At 38.4% G+C, this 23,177-nt stretch overlaps 1 protein-coding gene across 2 annotated transcripts in view; it reads left to right on the plus strand.

Moving 5' to 3' along the window:
- Window positions 1–22,895, plus strand: part of Klhl23 (kelch like family member 23) — a 35,670-nt gene extending 12,775 nt beyond the window's left edge. The window contains exons 1-4 of one of the 2 annotated variants that reach the window (XM_046447518.2): window positions 7,329–7,578; window positions 8,496–9,710; window positions 13,383–13,535; window positions 20,824–22,895. In XM_046447518.2, coding sequence (XP_046303474.1) covers window positions 8,498–9,710; window positions 13,383–13,535; window positions 20,824–21,134 — 1,677 coding nt within the window. In that variant the 5' untranslated portion in view covers window positions 7,329–7,578; window positions 8,496–8,497 and the 3' untranslated portion in view covers window positions 21,135–22,895. Of the gene's footprint in view, window positions 1–7,328; window positions 7,579–8,495; window positions 9,711–13,382; window positions 13,536–20,823 lie in introns of those variants that run through there. The other variant, XM_046447516.2, reaches the window with a different exon arrangement.
- Window positions 22,896–23,177: the final 282 nt, after the last annotated feature.

Raw genomic sequence — 23,177 nt, forward strand, 5'->3', positions numbered from 1 at the left:
TATGATGATTCATATGGAAATATTATTGTAGATGTTTGCCATGATAGAAATTTTTAGAAACTCACATTGTTTATGGAAGAAGTTACTTAGCAAAAATCTAGTTTCTCTTTTATATTTAAATGATGGATGTTCAATCACATATGTAAAAAACTAGCAAGAAATACTCACAATTAAGCTAAATTCTGATTGCCACATAAAATTTTATAACCAGTACAACTGGAAACCTTGCTGGTTCACATTTCTCTACCACTCTACAGTCATACTCTGGATTTTGTTACCTACCCAAATCACATTTTTTTTTCACAACCAGTCCAAACAATAAGTTATTATCCTCAGTTCAACATAAAAGTTTATTCTTTGAGGCATCTATTGAAAACTTGGCCCCTTTACATTTAGCTAGAAAATATCCTATTATACAAATTTTGGTGCTAAAAATACTTCAATCACAAAATACTTTTTAGGTATCTACTATGTGTCATTAACAAAATAATAACTGATGAATAATAAGGAGTGGAGAACTATGTCTTTTACAAAGAAAGATACAATTTACAATTAGAATGAAGAGGTGGGATGTGTATGTAGTAATACATAAAAAGAAGGTATGCTTCCTCTTAGTAAGCAGCATAAACAAGAGTACTTAGGTTGGGCTGGGGGTGTAGCTCAATGATAAAGTACTTGCCTAGCACAGGCAAGGCCCTGGGTAGGATCCCCAAGACTATTAAAAAGAAATCACAGCTCCCATGGAGTTTACATTCTCATAGGAGAAGTCACATAATAAAATGACAAATAAGCAAAATATACAATACTTTGATGATAAAAAGTAATATGGTTTAGAATAAAGCAGAAAAGGAGATCAGGGAATAACAAATGGTAGTAGGGAAATCGTTTCAAATAGGTTGGTAAAAGAAGACCTCACTGGGACGTAACATTGAACAAAAACCTGACATCAGTGATTGAACTTGTCAAAAGAACAGTTTAGACAAAATGAAATAGCTAGTAGCTAGGGGTGGGCATCCAGGAGACCACTGTAAGTACTTTGGTTTTTAATGAATGAGATAGGAAATCTTTAAAGAGTTTTAATCTCTGCCTTATTTGAGAGTATCAGTCTGTTATGCCATGGTTTGAATGTACTCTCCAAAAATGTTAAAACTTAAAGGCCAAATTTATGAGTTGATGGTATTGGGAAGTGGGGTCTTTGGGCATTAATTAGGATTTTAGGTAAGGCTGTCAGGAAGGAGCCCCCCTGATGGCATTGGTAGCTTTATAAGAAGTGAAAGAGAGACCTGTGTTGATGTTCACTTGCTCTGTTCTGCCCTGTGATGCCTCTGACATGGTGCAGCAGTGAAGCCCTTAGCATATGTCCACACTCTTGGACTTCCCAGTTCCTAGAACCAGGAGTTGAATGAACCAATTCTATCATTTATAAATTATTCAGTCTATGGTATTCAGTTATAGTAACAGAAAACAGACTAAGAAGACATTTGATTTGTTTGATCCAGTGCTCTTAATTTTATTTTTCTAGTTGGAAGTTTTGAATTTCTCTTGCTTGAAATTTAAAAGGTCCCATTTATTATCCTTCTGTCTCTTACTAATTTTATCTGGAATTTGGTATATGTATACAAACATACATATTATATATATATATATATATTCTCAAGTGAACTGTTATCTTTTAAATGACCATCCCTCTAAATAGTAATAGGCTATTTCTTGTTTTGAGACTAGATCAGTGTTCTTTCAAGTATTTTTTCACAAGTATCCCCAAAATAACCTCGAAAAACAATGTACTCCCACATTTTCAGAGTGATATTAATTTTTTTTCATTTAAGTTTACATATTTGCCAAGATTGTAATTTCTAATGTGATAATGACATTCTAATAGACTACTAAATAATGCTTTTAAATCTGTTTAGTAACAAACTGAGCAAAGCAATTTGAAATCCACTATACCTCATTTAAAAACACATAAACAGGCTCTTTAAAACAGGAAAAATTTAGGGTTGGGGATATAGCTCAGTTGGTAGAGTGCTTGCCTCATATGCACAAAACCCTGGGTTCAATCCAGCACCACACACACACACACACACACACACACACAAAGATAAAACAAAATAAAAAAAAAGGAAAAATATGATTTCATTGATTTTCTTGAGATCTTATTATCAACCTACTTGTTCCAAAGAAGGTTGTCCTACTAAAAATACAGGCAATTCTCACTTACAGTAGTGGAAGTCCATAAAATAACCATGTAAGTTGAAAATGTGCAAAGCAATCTTAATAATGGGGAAAATTATGATTATACTGTCACCTTTAAATTTTTTTATCAGAATATTAAAAACTGTTACTGTCTCTTTCAAATGTATAGGCAAATGAAAGACATATTTACTTAGTGTACCATAATTTAAAATATTGGAATCATTGAAAATTAAAATGTTATATTTCTTTGTAAAAAAAACTTATCAAAAGTAGTTTAAACAGTTCTTGCCTTTCTTTTGTTATATGACTTAGGATTTGGAAGCATCTGTCTTTCTATGACTTAGTGAATTATTAAACTTCTAAGTTTGGGTCAGCTTCCAACATGTTTTCCTCTACACTACCATGAACTATATCAAGAGTTCCTGTAAAGGGAAGTTTTTTGCCAGCATCAGCTCTTCTGGGATACCTTTGTGACGACCACTTCTTCACTTATGTCACAAAGTGCACCTGCACTAAGTTCCCCTGGCTGCATGTTTGGTTGCAGCATCAATATGCCCACAGGCAGATATTTCTTCTGTAACTTAGTTTATCTTAGATTCTAATTTCATTTGCAGCATTATTAGTTTTCATTTCTTTGATGTATTTTTCATCCTTGTTTGCCAATACCCTCTTTTAATTACCTATTTTGGTTTTATATATATATATATATGACTAGCAGACAAGGTGGTAAAGCAACTGCAAGCTTTGCTGCCTCTGTGAAGTGAATTACTGATGCACAGTGACCAAACACTGACAGACTTTGTCAGAAGAGACATGATTGCACAAAGATCATGATGCCCATGTTATTTATGTAGTAATTCTCTGACTGAGAGCTAGCACTGTTTGTATTTTATATAGGTACTCCTAATAATATATTATACTAACTGGAGTTCGAACTCTCCTCTTAGAGGACTGGTATTATTTAACTAAACTGTGGTAACTAAAATTCACACATATTAGAACCTTTCAAAGAAAGGCATTATCTGTATATTTTTTATACTTGAAAAATATTGTATTAATCACCTCTTCACCTCTGTAATAAAAGTGAAAATGAATTAAATTTTAACTGTTATATCCTTAAGTATTCAAAAATTTCTGGCCTAATTAGCATTATAATTATTATAATCAATGAAACAATTGATATAAATTAAATTAAAAAGTCAGAAACCTAATTAACATTATAATTATTATTGGTAAAAACAATTGATATAAATTAAACAAAAATAAAAATTTATCAAAAGTTATTTCATTTGGATGAATGGGACTATTTTCTTTTCATTTAGAGCATATATCCTCCCCCAACCCTAGAGCATGTATCCTTGATTGGAATGAGATAGCATTCGAGATCAATGATATTCCTGTTTATTTTTCTATAGATGTAAACCCTGAGAAAAATGTGTTCACATAGATGAATAGAAAGGAATGGCAAAGATTTTATTATAGCAATGCCTTTCATTAATTCTTGCCAAGTTTTTTGTAAAAATCCTCTTTCACTTTGTTGAAAACCAGGATTTAGAAACTTAGGACTTGAAAAAGTATTTGTCACTAGAATGCTCACACTTTCTTATTTTATAGGAAGCATACCAAAAAAGGCTGTGCCAAGAAATTTCAGCTCCAGGATAGTCAAATATACTTGTGTTTATTGTGTTATGTTAACTTTGAGGGCAATGTTCACTATGCACACTAAAATAATTTGAGTGGCAGGAGCTGATATTAAACAGTTCATAATTTACACAGCTATATGTGGTAGATTATAAATTAACCTATACATTGTTTGCCAGTAGCAATCTGCTTAATCTAGTATGCAAATGAAGTATAAAAATTTTTCTGTCTGCACACATTGATAATAGCATCACAATCAGCATATCAAACATTTAATGGCATGGGTATACCTAGTGGAAAGATCAGCTAATAAGGTAAAAATAACATAAAATCATTATTTTTAGAAACCTTTCAAAAGGTGAAGTGTGCTGTCAACAAGACATCAGCTCCATGTCAAGCTCAATATCTGCCAAGAGTCATTTATGCCCCATTTCTAACTTACTTCTTTAAGACTTGGGATTGCAGATAGCACATCTATCTTCTTGAATAGTATCATTTATTTAACTTATGATGCTGACCATATGTTTCTGAATGCCTCAAATTTATCAGCCTTTGCACTTTTTTTTTTTTTCATATGAGGGATTGAACCCAAGGGCCTGAGCAACATCAACAACATTTTTTTTTTTTTTTAAGACAGGGTTTCACTAGGCTGCATAGGGCCTTGCTAAGTTTCTAAGGTTGACTTTGTACATGGACAAAATACCTTTAATTTTATTTATTTACTTTTATGTGGTACTGAGGATTGAACCCAGTGCCTCACAGGTTCCAGGAGAGTGCTGTACCATTGAGCCACAACCCCAGACCCTGCAATGTTTTTTGTTTTTGATAAAGCACATGGTAAAGAGGAACTATTCCTGGCAATATCCCCCAGGATCTACTCTTCTCTTGATAAAGTGAAGAAGACTAATAGTCTAATATGCACTAATATATGTTTTTTTAAAAATAGATTTTTTTTAGCTATAGATGGACACAATACCTTTGTTTTATTTATTTATTTTTATGTGGTGCTGAGGGTCAAACTCAGTGCCTCATATATGCTAAGCAAGTGCTCCACCACTGAGCCACAACCCCAGCCCCCTGATATGTATTTTTAAACAATAATTAACAACTAGGAGATACCAGGCGATGGAAGCAAAAGTTTTAACTGGTTCATGCAGCAATCTGAAATAGCTGCACAAATAACAATGTAGTGAGTGAATCATTGATTATAAATAGTTACGATTCCAGAAGCACCTACTGTAAGTTAGGTAAAGCTTATAATATTTTCTGTGCATCAAACTTGGTAACTATAATCACAGCCACCTCTGTACTTCGGTGACAAAAATGGAAGGAATGTCCCATCTTTCATCAGTCACAACATTGTCCTTGAATGACAATACTGACAATAGTATTACTGTAAATTGTGAAGGACAAATTATAATTACAACTAACTACAGAGTTCATAATTTTTTGAAGAAATGTTAAAAAGGTACTAACTCCCCAAATGATGTTGTGATGAAGAATTAAGCATAAATATTCCTTCATTATAAGAGCTAATATGTATATACCATGTCCTCAGTATGTTTATATTTGCAATTTTATTTGAACTTTTAAAAAAAAATTCGTTGTAAGTGGACACAATACCTTTATTTTATTTATTCATTTTTTTTTAATGTGGTCTTGAGGATTGAACCCAGTGTCTCATATATGTTAGGTAAGGGCTCTACTGCTGAGCTACAACCCCAGCCCCTTTATTTTAACTTTTCAATAAACTTATTATGTTAGGCTGAGGGTGCATTGATATTATGTTTTACAGGTCAGAAAACAGGATCAATGAAGTTTAGTAACTTGCTCCAGGCTGTATGTTAGGTAAAATGTCAGAGATGAACCTTAGCCCTGAATCTAAATTTCACGTACTTTCCTTTTGTAGTACTTACCTGTTGAGCAGATGTTGCAATCTTGAATCTTTCAGCTTTCTTTCATTTTGGGTCCAATACACATTCTCCTAATTGCACAAGAATTACCTGCTGTCCTTGACTAGGTGCATATTCCTAGGTCTCCACCACAGAGAAATCAGGGTTGGTTTTTGTGGTTTTGCATAATCAGCATTCCATATAATTCATTTAAGATGGTCTAACCCAAAGTCAGTGGTGGGTGGTGCCCCTAGTCCCAGCTACTGAGAGTTGAGGTTGAAGGATTAGAGGATCGCTTGAGTCCAGGAGATTGAGTCTAACCTGGGCAACAAAAATCTTTTTTTTTTTTTTAATGATGGTCTCATACGTGGAATTAAACTAAAATACCCAAAGGAGAACAAACAGATGCTAATTATTCAGAGCTTTGCTATAGCAAGAGATTTGTTCATCATCACTTGCCTTTGGCAGAGGCTCAAAGACAAACAGGTAAGTGAGAAGCTTGATGAAAGTGGTGGTGGGGGAGAAGCCCCAGGTATCCTCTGATTGTAGGTGTTTGGCATGGAAAATGGGGGCAGGCTACAAGAATCAGGGGATATTTTGTATGATTGCTTTGGAGAACATAGTTAGCTTCCTCTGGTTGGTCCTGAGGCCAAAGGTAAAGGTGAAAATAGAGAAGCTGGCAGTAGTTGACCTACACTTGACTGTTGTGGTCCAATTGCAGAGGAGAGGTTCTGGTTTGGTTTTCTGAGCTTCATAGGTGGTTCAGAGTTCTGTTATGTAATGTCTGGCCATTTATTCATAAATTCTGTCTTGGGCCATACTTAGAAACACACTGGTCCTCTGGTGGTGTGGTTCCATACCCTGAAGGTGGCTGGACTGTAAGTTCCACGGGAGCCATGGACCACCACTTCAAAGCTCTATTACCAGTTCCCAGCCCTATCAGGTAGGTGCTGAAAAGGCACTTAATAAAATCTTGCTAATGATCGAATTAATGATAAATGAAAATATTTCGTATTGGTTTTTGTTGGAACCGAAAACGAACTTTTCTGGTGCAGCACACGGACATCCTTATGTGAACAGTCTGGCTGTCACAAGAAAGTCTGGCGGTTGCTCCTTCTAGCTCCTTGGGCTCTAATACAGCCGCTGGAATCCTTGCAAAGGGACTTAGCCTTGGCTCTGGACTCCCGGAGTTTTTCTCAAAGCCTCAGGTTAACCCTTGATGTACCCATCCGTCCCCATGGCTCCCTCCTGAGCGCTCTGCTCCTGGTGGGATGGCGTTTGTGGGAAAGGGCGGCTACTTCTGGCAATCTGAAGACAACCCCAATTTGAAACCTTCAGTTTGGTCCGGTTTTCTCCGCACTTTCCCTCTCACTCCCCCTCTCCCCACCGTGAGGGCCTAGGCTGATGAGGGAGGGAAAACACGCACACACTTAGACAGTCTTCTTTCGAGACTTGCTCGGTTTATCTAAGAGGACGCTCCAGAGTGCGAGAGGCGGAGAGAGCCGGGAGAGGGGCCAGCCAGCGGCGCGGGCGGCCTCCTCTGAGAAGCCGTCCCACCTGCTGCGGGGGAACCCGCGGGGAGGGGCCGCCCCGCCCCGCTCGCTGCGCTGCCAGGCGACGGGGGAGTTCCCGCGTGTGGCCCCGCGCCCAGGCTGCGCGGGGGGCTGTTCGGGTGGAGGCGGGGGAGCAGCCGGGGCACCAAAATAGGAGCCGCTTGTGGGCTGGAGCTGCACTAGCAGGCAGCCTCCACTGCGCTGCTTCCAAAGATGGTCAGAGGGTCCGGAGGCGCCCCCGCCCCCGCTCGCCGCTAGCCCGGGGCCACCACCGTGTCCCGGAGCTGCCAGCGGAGGTAAGTGCGGTGCGGTGCGGACCCACCGTCCGAGGCCGACAGGCGGGAGCGAGTGGGGCCGGGAGACGGGGAGCGAGGCCGCGCGGTTTTTAAGCCGCCCGCGGCAGCGGGGCGCAGACAATGGCCGCGCGAGTGCCGGGCCGGGCCGAGCGCGGCGCGTGGGGCTGCCCGAGGCGCCTTCCCACACCTGTGCGCAGTGCGGGACACCGGGATGCCGGCACCGGTCCGCGGGCGGCGCTTAGCGCGCGGCGCCTCGGAGTTGAGTCCCCGCGCCAGGCCCCGGGGCGGGGCGGTCTCCAGGCGGGAACGTGGGCCCCGGGGCCCAGGCTCCAGGCGCGCGGAAACCCCTGCGGCAGGCGCCGGGAAGGGGCACAGGCTGGAGGCTCTGCCCCCGGGCCGCGCCGCTTTCCTTCTGTCTTTCCCTAAGCAAAAAAAACTCAGGATTTCCCTTTTCTTAGATTTCGTTTCCTCTCACATGCCTTCTGTGGCATCTCGATGTGATTTGAAAGGGAGACGGCGCTAGGGAAAAAGGTTGAATTGGGGCCGGGCCGAGCCGAGTCGGCCAAGGTCCGGCGGCAAATGAAGTGACCGTCGGACACCTAGTGAGTGTGATCTCCCTAGGGACCGCCAGCCTCAAACAGATTGCAAGCGTGAATGGGGTAGTAAATCAGTATTTCTTCCCAAATGAACTAAAGAATCCGGGGACCTCATTTCCGGCTCCAAGCTACCCTGAAATTAAATGGACCACCACATAAATTATGAAACAGTCCATCCACCTTTTGCATACATTACTTAGAGATGCTGAACTTAGTCTAGATTTGGAGTATATCCGATACTAATTCAATTCTAGTGATTGTAATAGCATTGATTATTTGTGCAAAATGAAAACATGTTTATTATTTCATGTTTTTTTGCAGCCATGGCTCTAAAAGGACAAGAAGATTATATTTATCTTTTCAAGGATTCAACTCATCCAGTGGATTTTCTGGATGCATTCAGAACATTTTACTTGGATGGATTATTTACTGATATTACCCTTCAGTGCCCTTCAGGCATAATCTTTCATTGTCACCGAGCTGTTTTAGCTGCTTGCAGCAATTATTTTAAGGCAATGTTCACAGCTGACATGAAAGAAAAATTTAAAAATAAAATAAAACTCTCTGGCATCCACCATGATATTCTGGAAGGCCTTGTAAATTATGCATACACTTCCCAAATTGAAATAACTAAAAGAAATGTTCAAAGCCTGCTTGAGGCAGCAGATCTGCTGCAGTTCCTTTCAGTAAAGAAGGCTTGTGAGCAGTTTTTGGTAAGGCACCTGGATATTGATAACTGTATTGGAATGCACTCCTTTGCAGAATTTCATGTGTGTCCAGAACTAGAGAAAGAATCTCGAAGAATTCTGTGTTCCAGGTTTAAGGAAGTATGGCAACAAGAAGAATTTCTGGAAATCAGCCTTGAAAAGTTTCTATTTATCTTGTCCAGAAAGAATCTCAGTGTTTGGAAAGAAGAAGCTATCATAGAGCCAGTTATTAAGTGGACTGCTCATGACGTAGAAAACCGAATTGAATGCCTATATAATCTACTAAGCTATATCAACATAGATATAGATCCAGTGTATTTAAAGACAGCATTAGGCCTTCAGAGAAGCTGCCTACTAACAGAAAATAAGATACGTTCTCTTATATACAATGCCTTGAATCCCATGCATAAAGAGATTTCTCAGAGGTCTACAGCCACAATGTATATTATTGGAGGCTATTACTGGCATCCTTTATCAGAGGTGCACATATGGGATCCTTTGACAAATGTTTGGATTCAAGGGGCAGAAATACCAGATTATACCAGGGAGAGCTACGGTGTTACAAGTTTGGGACCCAACATTTATGTAACTGGAGGCTACAGGACAGATAACATAGAAGCTCTTGATACAGTGTGGATCTATAACAGTGAAGGTGATGAATGGACAGAAGGTTTGCCAATGCTCAATGCTAGGTATTACCACTGTGCAGTCACTTTGGGTGGCTGTGTCTATGCTCTAGGTGGTTACAGAAAAGGGGCACCAGCAGAAGAGGCGGAGTTCTATGACCCACTAAAAGAGAAATGGATTCCTATTGCAAACATGATTAAAGGTAAATGTGAATTTTGTTTATCCTATATTTTTTTAGGTACTTGGGATTAGGCCAGAAGTCATTTCTCTTTCAAGTAACTTTAAAAAGATTATCACTTTGGGTGGGGCAACGTGGCATATCCTGTAATCCCCAGAGCTCTGGAGGCATCATGAGTTCAGAGCCAACAGCGAGGCACTAAGCAACTTAGTGAGACCCTGTCTCTAAATAAAATACAAAATAGGGCTGGGGATGTGGCTCAGTGGTCGAATGTCCCTGAGTTCAATCCCCGGTACTAAAAAAAAAAAAAAAAAAGATTATCACTTTGGGATGTTCTCCAAGAACTAGAGTGGATTATACAGATAATGTTGCACAGAATGTTCCAGATGAAAACATAGCCCCCAACTTGTCTGGAATTCATGCTACTCAGGCTAGAAAAGAAATATCAGGGAATAGAAATATAAGGAAACGTATAGCCATTTTACTAACTCTACATCCTTTCTCTAGATCTTTCTTCAAGTCTTAAGAATTTATATCTAAGTCAAAGGCTAAATGAAGAGACAGACCTGAGTAGTTTTATTGATTTGTCTTTAGAAATTTTTTTTTGTAGTTCTGTATGGACAGCATACCTTTATTTTATTTATTTTTATGCAATGTTAAGGATCAAACCCAGTGCCTCACACATGCTAGTTAAGCACTCTATCACTGAGCTACAGCCCCAGTCTTATTGAATTGTCTTTTAATTTTTTTAGTTGACCTTGAAATCAAACACTTTTCAGTTCTGTGTTTTAATATTCGACTTTTTTATTCTCTCAAAATATACTGATAATTTCTTAAAAGGCCCTTCCTTAAAACCTTAGAAGGTTTGTGCCCTATAGGATTTAACTAGTATAGTCTCCTAGTTTGATGCAGGCTTGTCTCAGAATAAAAGAAAGTGGCAGAGGGCTGGGGGTATAGCTTAGTGGTAGAGCACTTTCCTAGTGTGGGTGAGGCCATGGGTTCAATTCCCAGTACTCAAAAAAAAAAAAAAAAAAAGGAGAGAGAAATTCAGCACACTCCTCTTCATGTGGCCCACAGAGCCAAGTACACTACTGGGTCTGAGTATCTGTCGGATAAATTGTATTTTATTTTCGGGTGTGTTTGGGAATGTATTAGCTCTACTTCTCTCCCACTGGGGGAGAAAAGTTAAATTGAAATCTTATTTCATTACATTTATTCATTGGTTCTCGGGAGTTGTCCAAAAACATCTGGTAGGTTGTTACTAAGTTTGTGATATTTTGTCCCAAATGTTTCTTCCCAGGCCTTTCTGTTTCTTTTTTGACACTAGTGAGGGTATGGGAATTTGACCTGGTCTGGAAATCTGACCTTGTATGATCCTTGGATGACAAGCAGGAAGCCTGAGAGCAGAATGGTCTTGTGATCAGGCACACTGCTTCTGAAGCTAAATTGCCTGGGTCTAAACCTGGACTTTCTACTCACTGGTGAGGCTCAGACAAATTGTTCGGTTTCTCTCTGCCCTGGTTTTGCCATCTGTATGATATCATCTTAGGATATCATCTTAGCTTGGGGGTCTTTGAGAGGATTAAATGAATTGATATTTGAGAAGCGCCTAGAACAGTGTCTGGTGCAGATTGACCCTCAGTAAATGTTATGCCTGCTTATCATGAATGTCATTGTGGAAGAATATGTTTTGAACAGGGCAAAAATAACTTTTGCATGAAATCAGGACCAGGTATGCCCACAGGTGGCGCAATAGCTCATAGGATGGGAGAAGCTAGCTTAAATGTGTTGCAATCAGCTGCTGATTTTTGGCTTTGCCTAAGCTTGAGCATCACTTAATAATATGAGTGTGGTTCTGAATGTCCTGACTCCTCTCTTACAAAAGAAACAAGAAACTTTCCACATATTTTAGTGGCGATTGTAAACCCAAAGCTGAAATCCAAATATTTCAGCTTCTATTTTTTAATGATGAAATAACAATTTTAAGAATTTTATACTTGGACTGTATTGAGTTAATGGTCGAAGTTTATATTATATTACCTTACTGAAATTTTTAAAAATTATATTTGAAACAGTGTTTGCTGAGAGGACAATGCTGCAGTAGATTATTTACTATTAAAAAAAAAAAGACATATGTGTTTTTTTTTCTTGGCCTTGAGTGGAATGGGAGACCCAGTGCCCCCAAATCACCCCCACCTGCCAGATCGGTCTGAAATTTTAGAGATTTATTTTTTCAACTTGAAGTTTTTATTCTTGTTTATGTTCATTCAACCCAGAGCAGGTAACACTCACCCACTTATATGCAGTTTTGACAGATTCTGTTCTGATGAGTAGACTCATACTAAAATTTTAGTTTTCCATATTTCTATGGGAAGGATAACATTATTTTTCCCAGATGATTTTATAGTCATGGAGTAAACTAGTAGCTTCCCCTGAATGAGAGCTTAATTTGGGTCAGGATAAATTTCGAATTCATTTCCTTTTTTGGTTTAGGGATGTGAAATACAGAGACAAAATAAACATTTGGTTATGTAGGAACTCCTAAGTCTTTCTTTTTCATCATAACTACCCTGTTTATAAGCCTACTTTCATTTTGAAGTAGAAATGAACAAGGAGATTAAACTGTACTTGGTACATAACAGTGCTAGTTAAAAGTTGGTTAGAAGATCAAACTGACATTTGCAACTAAAATGGGCCTCATCATCTTTATTCCTCTTTTCTTCCCCCTACTGAACCAGTTTCCTCCTCCTCCTAAACTGTGTGGGTGGGGGGAGCGGGGAGTACTGGGAATTGAACTCCAGGAGAACCACTCGGGATTGAACTACTGAGCTACATACCCAGTCCATTTTATTTTTTATTTTGAGACAGGGTCTCACTAAGTTGTTGAGGCTGGCCTCAAACTTGTAATTTTCCCGCCTCAGCCTGCCAAATTGCTGGGATTACAGTAATGTGGCAGCACACCTCACTTCTCCATACTTTTCTGTGATATTAAGGACTCCTAGTTTTCCCGGTTCAGGATCTCATAATCAGTCTGCTTTGTCTTGGACTCAAGGCCTGTGTGTCTGACCTGTCTCTTGCCTCCATCTCTAAGCCCCCTTTTAAATCAGGGCCTCAGTACTTCTCACCTGGATCAGCACCTACATCTTTCTGACTCCTGTCTTCCTTTTTAGTCCCTCCTGTCCTCTGTTTAAAAAGCTTATATCAGGTTGCTTTGCCTGTGGCTTCAAATCACAATGCCAGCCATAATTCCCATGTGACAACCCTTGAAGTACCACCTGTCATAGTCAAACTGGGCTATTTGACATGCCTAGTAAGCCTTTATGCTTGGAATGGCTTCTTCTCAACCTCTGCTTGCCAAAGCCCTACTTACCAAAGCCAAGGTCAAATGCCACTACCTCCTGCTATGATTTTCTTAGTCAAAAGCAATGTCTCCTTGCTCTCACATTCACGTTAGTTTGTCTCTTTTTTATGGCACCTTTACCATTTCATAACTATGTTCTAATTATTTGTCTCATCCTCTCTTAAAGAGCATCAGAGCCTTCCTATTTCATTTTTTTATCCCTCATAGCAATTAGCACATTGCCCTGCATCTGTCATTAGTAATAGCAAAATAAATAAATAAATAAATTTACTTAGTATTTATTGCAAAAGAGGATGAACAATTGATCTAAAGGTTTGATTTTAATTGACACACAGGTGTGGGAAATGCTACTGCTTGTGTCTTACATGAAGTCATCTATGTCATTGGAGGCCACTGTGGCTACAGAGGAAGCTGTACCTATGACAAGGTCCAGAGCTACAATTCAGATATCAATGAATGGAGCCTCATCACCTCCAGTCCACACCCAGGTAACAAAGTACTGTCTTCAAATAGTGCATGTCCTGGTGCAGTTTATCAGCACAAGGGATGGCTAAGAGTGGGCTAGAAATAGAAAGTGCTAATTTTATCATACACTACACATGGGTATAATTTTAAAGCACAGAGAATTCATAATCCATCTAACAGTAGTCATGATTATATTCTGATTAAATCACATCTAAAAATATTTTCCTTGATGTGTTTATATAACACATTTTAAGGCTGTTTGGTTGAAAGTGGTAGATTTCTTTTTAATTTTCTTTACTTACATTCTTTCTTGTGTTTCTTTTCTTTGTTACATGCTTTTGTTTATTTATTACATGCACTATATAAAGCATACTTTTTATAGACAATTAAAAAGCATTAGTTTGTCCATCAGATAGTCAAAAAGATTAAAGTTCAGCAAGAGATTGTTGTTATCCTCTTTTTAAAGCATGTCCTTTCTGGATTTCAGTTACTGTTCAGCACTCATTCCTGTGATATGCAGTGTGTCTGCCATAAGGAATGGCCTGCCTTCTGTGATGGCTTTTTTTTTTTTTAAATATGTGTATATATTTTTAATTGTAGTTGGACACAATATCTTTATTTTATTTATTTATTTTTATGTGGTGCTGAGGATTGAACCCAATGCCTCGCATGTGGTAGGTGAGCACTCTACTGCTGAGCCACAGCCCCAGCCCCTCTATGATGCTTTTAATCTTTGACCGTTTTGTAAAGGAGCTCAGGAGGAACATAATTTTAGCTGGGCTGGGAGCACAGCTCATTGCCAGAACACATGCTGAGCATTGTGAGGCCCTGGGTTCAATGCCCAGCCCCAGAAATAACAAATTTTAGCCTATTCTAGTTGTACTATGTGTTTAAATTTTTTTCATTAGGCAAAATTCATATCACATTACCATATTACTTTGAATCATTTTCCATAGAGCATCAGGCTTTCATGTGGATTGCTAGAGAGAGCAATTAAAATCTACAAGCTTGAATCATCTGAGAATAAGACTAAATAGCTAATCCTCTTGAGTACATACTATAGATCAGATACTGGCTAAGCATCTTACTTGTAATATTATCTTAAATTCTCATTGTGATTCTATGAGTAGGTATCATTTATCACTATTTTACATATTTGGAAATGGAGGTTTAGAATGAATAAGTAGCTTGGCCAGAGTCAAATTTGAAATTGGTGGGCCTGAATACACTTGATGATCTAATTCCATAACCTGTTTCATAATCGATAAGAGAGCAGATTCTCGATTTCTACCTATACAGCTACTTCCACTGCACACATTATCTGTCTCATATCATGGTTCAGGTGGAGCACACCTAAATCTGGTGCTGCAGCTCCATATGCTGCAGGTTGTACCTACGAAGAAACCGCAGCTGTAGGATGCCCTGGCTCTGAAGACATCGTGGAATATGTAGACTTCTGTCTTCTAGAAGTTCAGATTCATCATCCTAGGCTCACCACCACTTTTCTTTCTTCTTTCCTCTCTCTCTCTCTTTCCTCCCTCCCTCTCTTTCTTTCTGTAGTACTGGTAATTTAACCCATGAGTCCTTTACCACTGAGCTACATCTCTTCCAGCCCCTTCTTAAAAATTTATTTATTATTTTGAGATAAGTTGCCAAGGCTGGCCTCCAACTTGCTAACCTCCTGCTTCAGACTCCTAAGCTACTGAGATTATAGGCATATGCCACCACATCCAGTTCCCCACCACTTTGTTTTCCTGGTATGACCAAAGAAATTATGAAAATTAATAGTAATAGGTTACATTGAATTATAGCTAATACTTCCATACTCAGTAAAATGTGCCAGGTACTTAACTGTTCCAATAATTTTATATGTATTAATCTGTTTGTATTTATCAGCCTCACGTTACTATAATGAAATACCTAATCAACTTGTATGAAAAAAGTTTACTTAGCCCATAGTTTAGAGGTTCAAATCCTAGATTGGGTAGCCCATTGATTTTTCCTCTGATGAGAGCAATGGAATGACAATGGCAGAACTAGCCAGGGTTCCAAAATCCCTTACAGGGGCATGACTCCATTGACCTGACGACCTTCATAAGACCCAACTTTTTAAAGGTCCACAGTACCTTGCACTGTGTCCACCCTGCAGACCAAGTCTGTATATATAGTTCTTTGGGGGAATACTACCCATATTCAAACCATTGTACTATTTAAACCTCACAATAATCTTGTGAGCTAGGTAGGTACTGTTATTTCACAGGCCACTAAGGCACAGAGACATTGCCCCTGTTAGCCAGGTAATACTTGTTAGAGGTGAAGTTCAGTCCAGCAGTTTGGCTTGTAACCCATGTACTGTACTTAACTATTATCTCATTTGAACCTCATAACAAGTTGCATATAGTCTGTTAGCCACTTGAAAAAGAATCAAAGGCTATGTGACTTAAACCTAGTATTAGAAGCCATGGAAAAATTTCAATCCAAAATTATTAAATTACATTTTGTAAATCACTAGGAACATAGAATTCCTCCTGTAACATTTTGGTGCATACTGAACTCTTTCCTGATAAAATGTAAAAAACCAGATATCAAAAATTAGCACTTTGCATGATACGTTCTGTGCTTAAAAATATTTTTGAACTGGCTTATTACCAGAATTTAAAATTTAAATTTATATAAAAATCATGATTTCTGGCCTTTAGAAAAATTGGAAGATCTGACAACTGAACAGTGCTCTTTCCTGGCAGTAATCGCTGGAGCTGGGTAATAGCTGTTCTTGTTAGCTGAGGCTTGTGTCCTTCTCCATTTCATCCCAGTCCCTCCACTTCTGGTCACATCTCAGACCCAGGAGGCCTATGCTGTTGTTTTTTTCTTAGCCCACACATGCTTCATCAGTTAGTCCTGTAAGCTCCTGAAGGCATTTGCATCTGCATCCATTGAATTATGGCAAGGTATGCCTCTTACACTCCAGGAATACCTCCAAGGAAGGTGAAGTGTCCGTTTTGAGCTTGCCATATGTAGAGAGATTGCTTAGATGGGGAGGAAATGACTACTAGTGTTATTTTTAAAAGTTAATATAAATGTTATCTTTTATCTTAATCCCTTTAATGAGTTAATTTTGTATAATTGAAAAACTTGGGACCATAACTTCATTAAATTCAGGATAACATTGAGACCCTCCATTGGGAAAGGTAGAATTCTAATAATTATGTAAAACTCAGAGATGATTAAGTACTAATCTCTACTGCCACAGGAACTCAGAATCTAGTAGCAAGTAAACATTTAACAGTAATACAGGATAATCTTTAGCAAGTTCTATACAAAGAAGTGCTATTGAAATTGAGAACTTGAATCTAATTAAGGGAAATCTGGCAATCTGCAACTGCTCCCCAGGGGTAGGTATTTATTTTTTTTTTTTAATATTTAGTTTTAGGTGGACACAATATCTTTATTTTTATGTGGTGCTGAGGATCGAACCCAGTGCCTCACACATGCTAGGTGAGCACTCCACCAGTAAGCCACAACCCCCCCAACCCTCCCCCCCGTAGGTATTTTTAAGTTATGCCTTACAAAATGGCCACTATTAAGGATGGTGGTTTCTGAGGAACCTCCCCCACTCTTGCTGCCCTGCAGGATGTCAATTGAGTGAAGGAAGGCCAAAGGGAAAGTTTCAGGTGTATTCCATTACTTGGGAGTAGACAAGAACAAATGGAATGGTGATGGCAGAATAGAAGACAGGATGGGAGAGTTCAGTTCAGAGGGCTTTGAGGGGCAGTTTGGAGAATTCTAAAAATGTAGAACTATCAAAGTATTCAGAGCAAAAGAATGATGTGGTTCTTGGTTATTTGTTTTTTGTGATTCTGGGGATCAAATGCAAAGACTTGTACCTTCTAAACTTGTGCTCTATACTGACATCCTCAGCTCTCATTTTAGGAAGAGAACTCCTTTTAAGATACGTTGGGGGGCTGGGGCTATGGCTCAGCAGTAGCGCACTTGTCTGGCATTCGTGAGGCACTGGGTTTGATTGTCAGCACCACAGATAAATAAATAAATAAACAGATGTGAATCAACAACTTATTAAAAAAACATACACTGGGAGAAAGATAGTGGACAGGGAAATATGCTAACATTAATATGTAATAAACCAGGTGAGAAATACTGAAAGTTTGAAGAAATGGTAGGCAGAAAAGAGGGGCAAATATGAGGATTGTTAGAGATTCAACAGCTGATTGCTTCCTTGGATGACTGGATCTGGAGAGAAAAAGAGTTGACAGTGATCTCAGGGTCTGTGGCCAGTTGCCTGGGAGGATCCAGAGTATCAATGGAGGAGCCAATAGAGAGGGAGAAGAGGGGAGATGGTGAGCTCCATTTGCAGTGTAGGGTTGTAGAGCTAGTTGGATAACTCAGAAGGACTGTCCAGCAATGGGGGTGGGGAAGGGAGATGTGTATTTGCACATCCTTCCTCGAGGAAGGATGTGGCTGGATGTTGAGATCTGGGAATTGTTTGCTTGGATGATTCCAGTGGATGTGAGCATGAATGAAGTGCCTCACAGGGCAAGACCAACAAGATAGCTATGGGCAGAATTTTGGGAACTAGCTTTGAATTAGGGGATGATCTGAGAAAGAAGGCATGAAAAACAGGAAGAAAGAAGCAATACATAACAAAGAAGAAGCACCTGTGGCAGAGAGTTCTCTCCTGGCTTTGCCATTTTTTGACCCTTCTAACCTTGAACAAGTAGTTCAGGATTTTGGCCTTACTTTCCAGTAAAATTAGGAAGTTAGGCTCCATAAGCTTTACAGATCCTTTCAGTGAGAACATCCTTAGGAAAAAAATTTAAACCAGTTCAATTGGATGTTGTGGTTGTCTCTGATTCCCTGTGTCCTTTTGTTCATATCCCTCAATTAACACTAGATACAGACTGCCATGTATTTATGGGTAATATTTGTGCCCAAACACTTGGAACCATTACAGATGGTGTCATTTCCATGCTTGATTTGAAATTGTTCACTCATTTATTCACTCATCCATTTATCTTAACAGATAGTTGCTGAATATTTCCTATATTCTGTGATATATTCTGTGTCAGGAGCACAATAAACAAGACACAGTCCTTTGCCCCCAGGAGCTCAGACAAATTGACAAAAAAAAAAAAAAAAAAAAAGGCAGTTATAGCTTAGGAGGAAAAAGTTCCATTGACAATAACAATACTGTGTTGTATTTAGGTAACAGAGAAAAAACTCAGAGGAATCATTTTATTTTAAACATTTTTTACTGTTATGGGAAGATTAAGATACATCTATTAATAAGATTACCAGTCGAGGATTTTTGTGGTAAGCTTGAGTAACTTAAGAAAAGCCTAGTAAACTCACTGTGGAATCACTTATACCAACTAACCCACCAATTTTCTTTTTCTTTTTTTTTTTTTTTGTACTGGGTATTTAAGCCAGGGGTGCTTTACCACCAGCCCTTTTTATTTTTTATTTTGAGATAGGGTCTCCCTAAGTTGCTTAAGGCCTTGCTAAATTCCTAAGGCTGGCCTTGAAATTGCAATCCTACTGTTTTAGCCTCCCAAGCTGCGGGGATTATAGGTGTGTCACTGCACTTGGCCCCCTATCGTTAATTTTTATAATCATTCATAATGGAATGATAAATATAATTTATGTAAACAATGTCTCACAGGTACTTGAAACAACTAAATCCTCTAAGAATTCTACATGTATTTAATTAGAACAAGAGAGTTTTTAAGAATCATTTTGTTAGATATCAGAAACTTGAACAGTATGTACAAAGAAAACTATCTGTCTTCTGAGATATTCCTTAGCCTTCAGAACCTAGATAGCAAGAACTTTACTTATAAGGCATTGTCTTCCATTCTGTTGTGTGTGTTTGATTTATTTTTTTTTTAGAATTTAACCTTTATTTTATTTATTTGATTTTATGTGGTGCTGAGGATCAAACTCAGTGCCTCACATGTACCAGGCGAGCACTTTACCACTGAGCTACAACCCCAGCCTCATTATCTTCCATTCTTGAAGAAGAACTCATATTTCTATTTGTACATTCTTTCTAAAGAGGGGCTTACCTGTAAGCTTTTCACAGTATGTGGGCATGCATTGGAGTATAAGAGGGTACAAGTTATAATTTTTTCATTGATCGAGCAGACATGTATTGAATCCTTAAAAGTATCAGACATTTGTCCTTCTCCAACTGTTAATGGAGTAGTGGGTAGGACAGATCTCCTACACTGCTTGAAAGAGGAGAGACAATGAACAGGAATCATACCAATTGATGAGAAGTGCTATGGGGAGAATTAAGATATGATGAAATATAATAGGGGCTGTGGTGCACACCTGTAATTCCAGTGACTCAGAAGGCTAAGGTGGGAGGATCAGCCTGCTAAAGCTGGCTTAGCAAGGCGCTCTGCACCTTAGGGAGACCCTGTCTCAAAATAAAAAATAATAAGCTGGGTGTGGTGATCTATGCCTATAATCCCAGAGGCTTGGGAGGCTAAAGCAGGAGGATCACAGGTTCAAAGCCAGTAACTTAGTGAGACCATGTCTCTAAATATAAATATAAAAAAGGGCTAGGGATGTAACTCAGCGGTTAAGCTACCTGGGTTTGATCCCATGCCAAAAAAAAAAAAAAAGAATGGCCCAAGGGATGATGGGTAGAGACGGGAACAGGTCATCTGAATCAGATGGCAGGAATTGGATTTTAAGTTTTTGTTTTAGTCAGCTTTTTTTGCTGTTGCCACCAAAAGATCTGACAAGAACAATTTTAGAGGAGAAAAAGTTTATTTGTTGCCCACTGCTTCAGAGGTCTCAGTCTATAAGCAGCTGATTCTATTGCTCTGCCCAAGGTGAAGCAGAACATTATAATAGAAAAGTGTGGTGGAAGAAGGCAGCTCAGGCACCAGGAAGTAGAGTGTTCTGCTCTCCAGAGATAGATTATATACCCCCAAAAGTATACCCCAGTATATGACGCACCTCCTCCAACTACTCTCTACCTGCCTACAGTTACCACTCAGGTAATCCCTAGCAGGCTGATTAGGCACTGATTAGGTCAATGCTCTCATAATCCAATCATTTCACCTCTAAGCTCTCTCAAATTGTCTCACACATGAGCTTTTGGGGGACACCTCATCTAAACCATAACAGCTTTAGTGTGCAGTAGTTTGTGTCAGAATCAAAATATCACCAATGCTCTATTTGTGTGTGATAAATTGTACAGGATTATTATGTCACCATACCATGGTAACTCATTTATTTGTTATTCTAATAAAAAAATTGCTCTTTTCTTTTGCCTTTTAAAAGAATATGGATTGTGCTCAGTTCCATTTGAAAATAAGCTCTATCTAGTCGGTGGACAGACTACAATCACGGAGTGCTATGATCCAGAGCAAAATGAATGGAGAGAAATAGCTCCCATGATGGAGAGGAGGATGGAGTGTGGCGCCGTCATCATGAATGGATGTATTTATGTCACTGGAGGATACTCCTACTCGAAGGGAACATATCTTCAGAGCATTGAGAAATATGATCCAGATCTTAATAAGTGGGAAATAGTGGGTAATCTTCCAAGTGCCATGCGGTCTCATGGGTGTGTTTGTGTGTATAATGTCTGATTAGATCTGCCAGAATTAACCAAGTAATCACTCTTTGGAGGTGTAGTAAAAAGAATGCAGATTTTGGAGTCTCTTACTTGTCACTGTGGTCTGGCATGTGATAAGAGATTGGTAAATTTTAATTCCTGATTGTATTCTCAAACCCAGTATTTTATGGTCAAGAAAAAGCTTACATAAATATACAGATGAATCAGTAGGGTTAACCCCTATAATCTGTGCTTTTCAAAGGTAGTATGGAATATTTGACACTTGGTAAAGAACCTTTACATTGAATCTTTATCTCCTGGTAGCATCAGCACTGGGTGTAGGTAGAAATCATTCTTTATACTGAAATATGTCTTAAGAGCCTATGATATCACAGGTAGTGTATCTTAAGGTTTTTGTTTAGCTAGCAGGAATTTGAAATTTGAAGAGGGAATCTTCTCTGCCTCTACAAAATCAACAGGTAAAAAATAATTTCCCTTTAGAATTATATAGAATGGGGACTGATTTTAGTTTTTTTCCTCTGTAGTGTATATAATTTATTGTTAGTATTCTTTATTTACTGACTATCAGAGATATACAAAGTACTGTGCAAAAGATTTTAACTGTTCAGAGTTTACAAACTAAAATTAAAAGAAGAGCAAGTCTGAAAATTTGTAGAGAAAATAGTCAAATATTTGCTGATGCTGAAGGCTATTTTTAATGTTCAGCTTTGATGTAAATTGCTAGTTAAGGGGTCTGTAAGCATGTTGGGAAATCCTTTTTTAAGTATAGATACTTTTCTGCATATAAAGTTGAACTTTAGAACCAGAAAGCGTGTAGATCAGTTGTGATATAGTAGAAAATACATTGAGGAGAAGAAATTTGCATTCATTTTCTAGCTGTCATTAACTAGGTTTTGTGACTTGAGTCCCTGACCTATGCACACTGGCACTGATGGTTACAGATGTGTCTAGAAACAGACACCCTTAAGCCTTGAAGCTAGAGAGAAGGCCAGGGTGACTGAAGCCTCCCAGAAACACTTTTGTCTATCTTCCCTTGTGCCTGTAGCAGGGTCCCTCCTATACCTGCCGTAACTTGAGATGAGCTAGGAAGCACCACTTAAGTTAATTCATAAAAACTTTTAGTTATTTGTGAGACCGTCTATTCCATACACTCCTTTTTTTTTTTAAAGAGAGTAATTGTTTTTCACTTTTAATACTGAAGTTTTAAAACTACTTCTCATTAAAAAAAAAAAAAAACAGACAGACTTTTGGACAGTCAATGTTTAGTTCATTCATTTCAGATGACATTTTACATAGATGCAACCCTTTGGTTGCATTGGGAATGCAATGTGGTACTACATAGCAAGGACCATAAAAATGACTGTATTCCTTGCTCCATAAATTCTATTTACAGATTTTTAAACTAAAGAATTATACAAGAAAAAGTAAATGCATGAAGATATTTGTGTCTGCATTATTTGTAATAGCAAAAATGAGAAAAAAATCTACATGTCAAAGAGAAAGTCAGCTAATAAAATAATGAAGTATACTGATATAAAAACAATTATTTGAAAGACTGTAGAAACATGGGCATGTCTATGATGTGATAAGTAAAATAAGCACAATACAAAACAGTATGTACAATCTGTGGCTGTGAAGTCTATGCATGTGGAAGGTAATATGCAAAATAAATTCATTGTGTTACTGTGAGGAGATATGGAATGATTTTTAATTTATTTAAAATTTTTCTTTAGTATTACTTTGCATTTTCAATAAAAATAAATGAATCACTGTCTACATGGTTAAGACTGCTTGAATTTGGGCCAATTGGGTTGAAGGACAGTCTGAATTAGTGAAACAACTTAATTATAGACTATTTCAATCTATAATTGAATTCTAGACCATTTTCTTGCTCTCAAGAACATTTAGTAATTAATTCTTACTAGTAATATGTTGCCCAGTTGTGTTTTAGAGACAGATGAGAACAGTTGCAGTCACCTCCACCTCCTTACCTAGGTTCTGTAAAATTCTAAATCAACAACTCCAACCTTCTCACAGAATTCTTTCTTGAATGTTT

The sequence above is a fragment of the Marmota monax genome, unplaced genomic scaffold, assembly GCF_021218885.2.
Source record: "Marmota monax isolate L192 unplaced genomic scaffold, Marmota_monax_Labrador192_F-V1.1 WCK01_AAM20220418_F8-fsc00007, whole genome shotgun sequence".
Lineage (NCBI taxonomy): Eukaryota > Metazoa > Chordata > Mammalia > Rodentia > Sciuridae > Marmota > Marmota monax.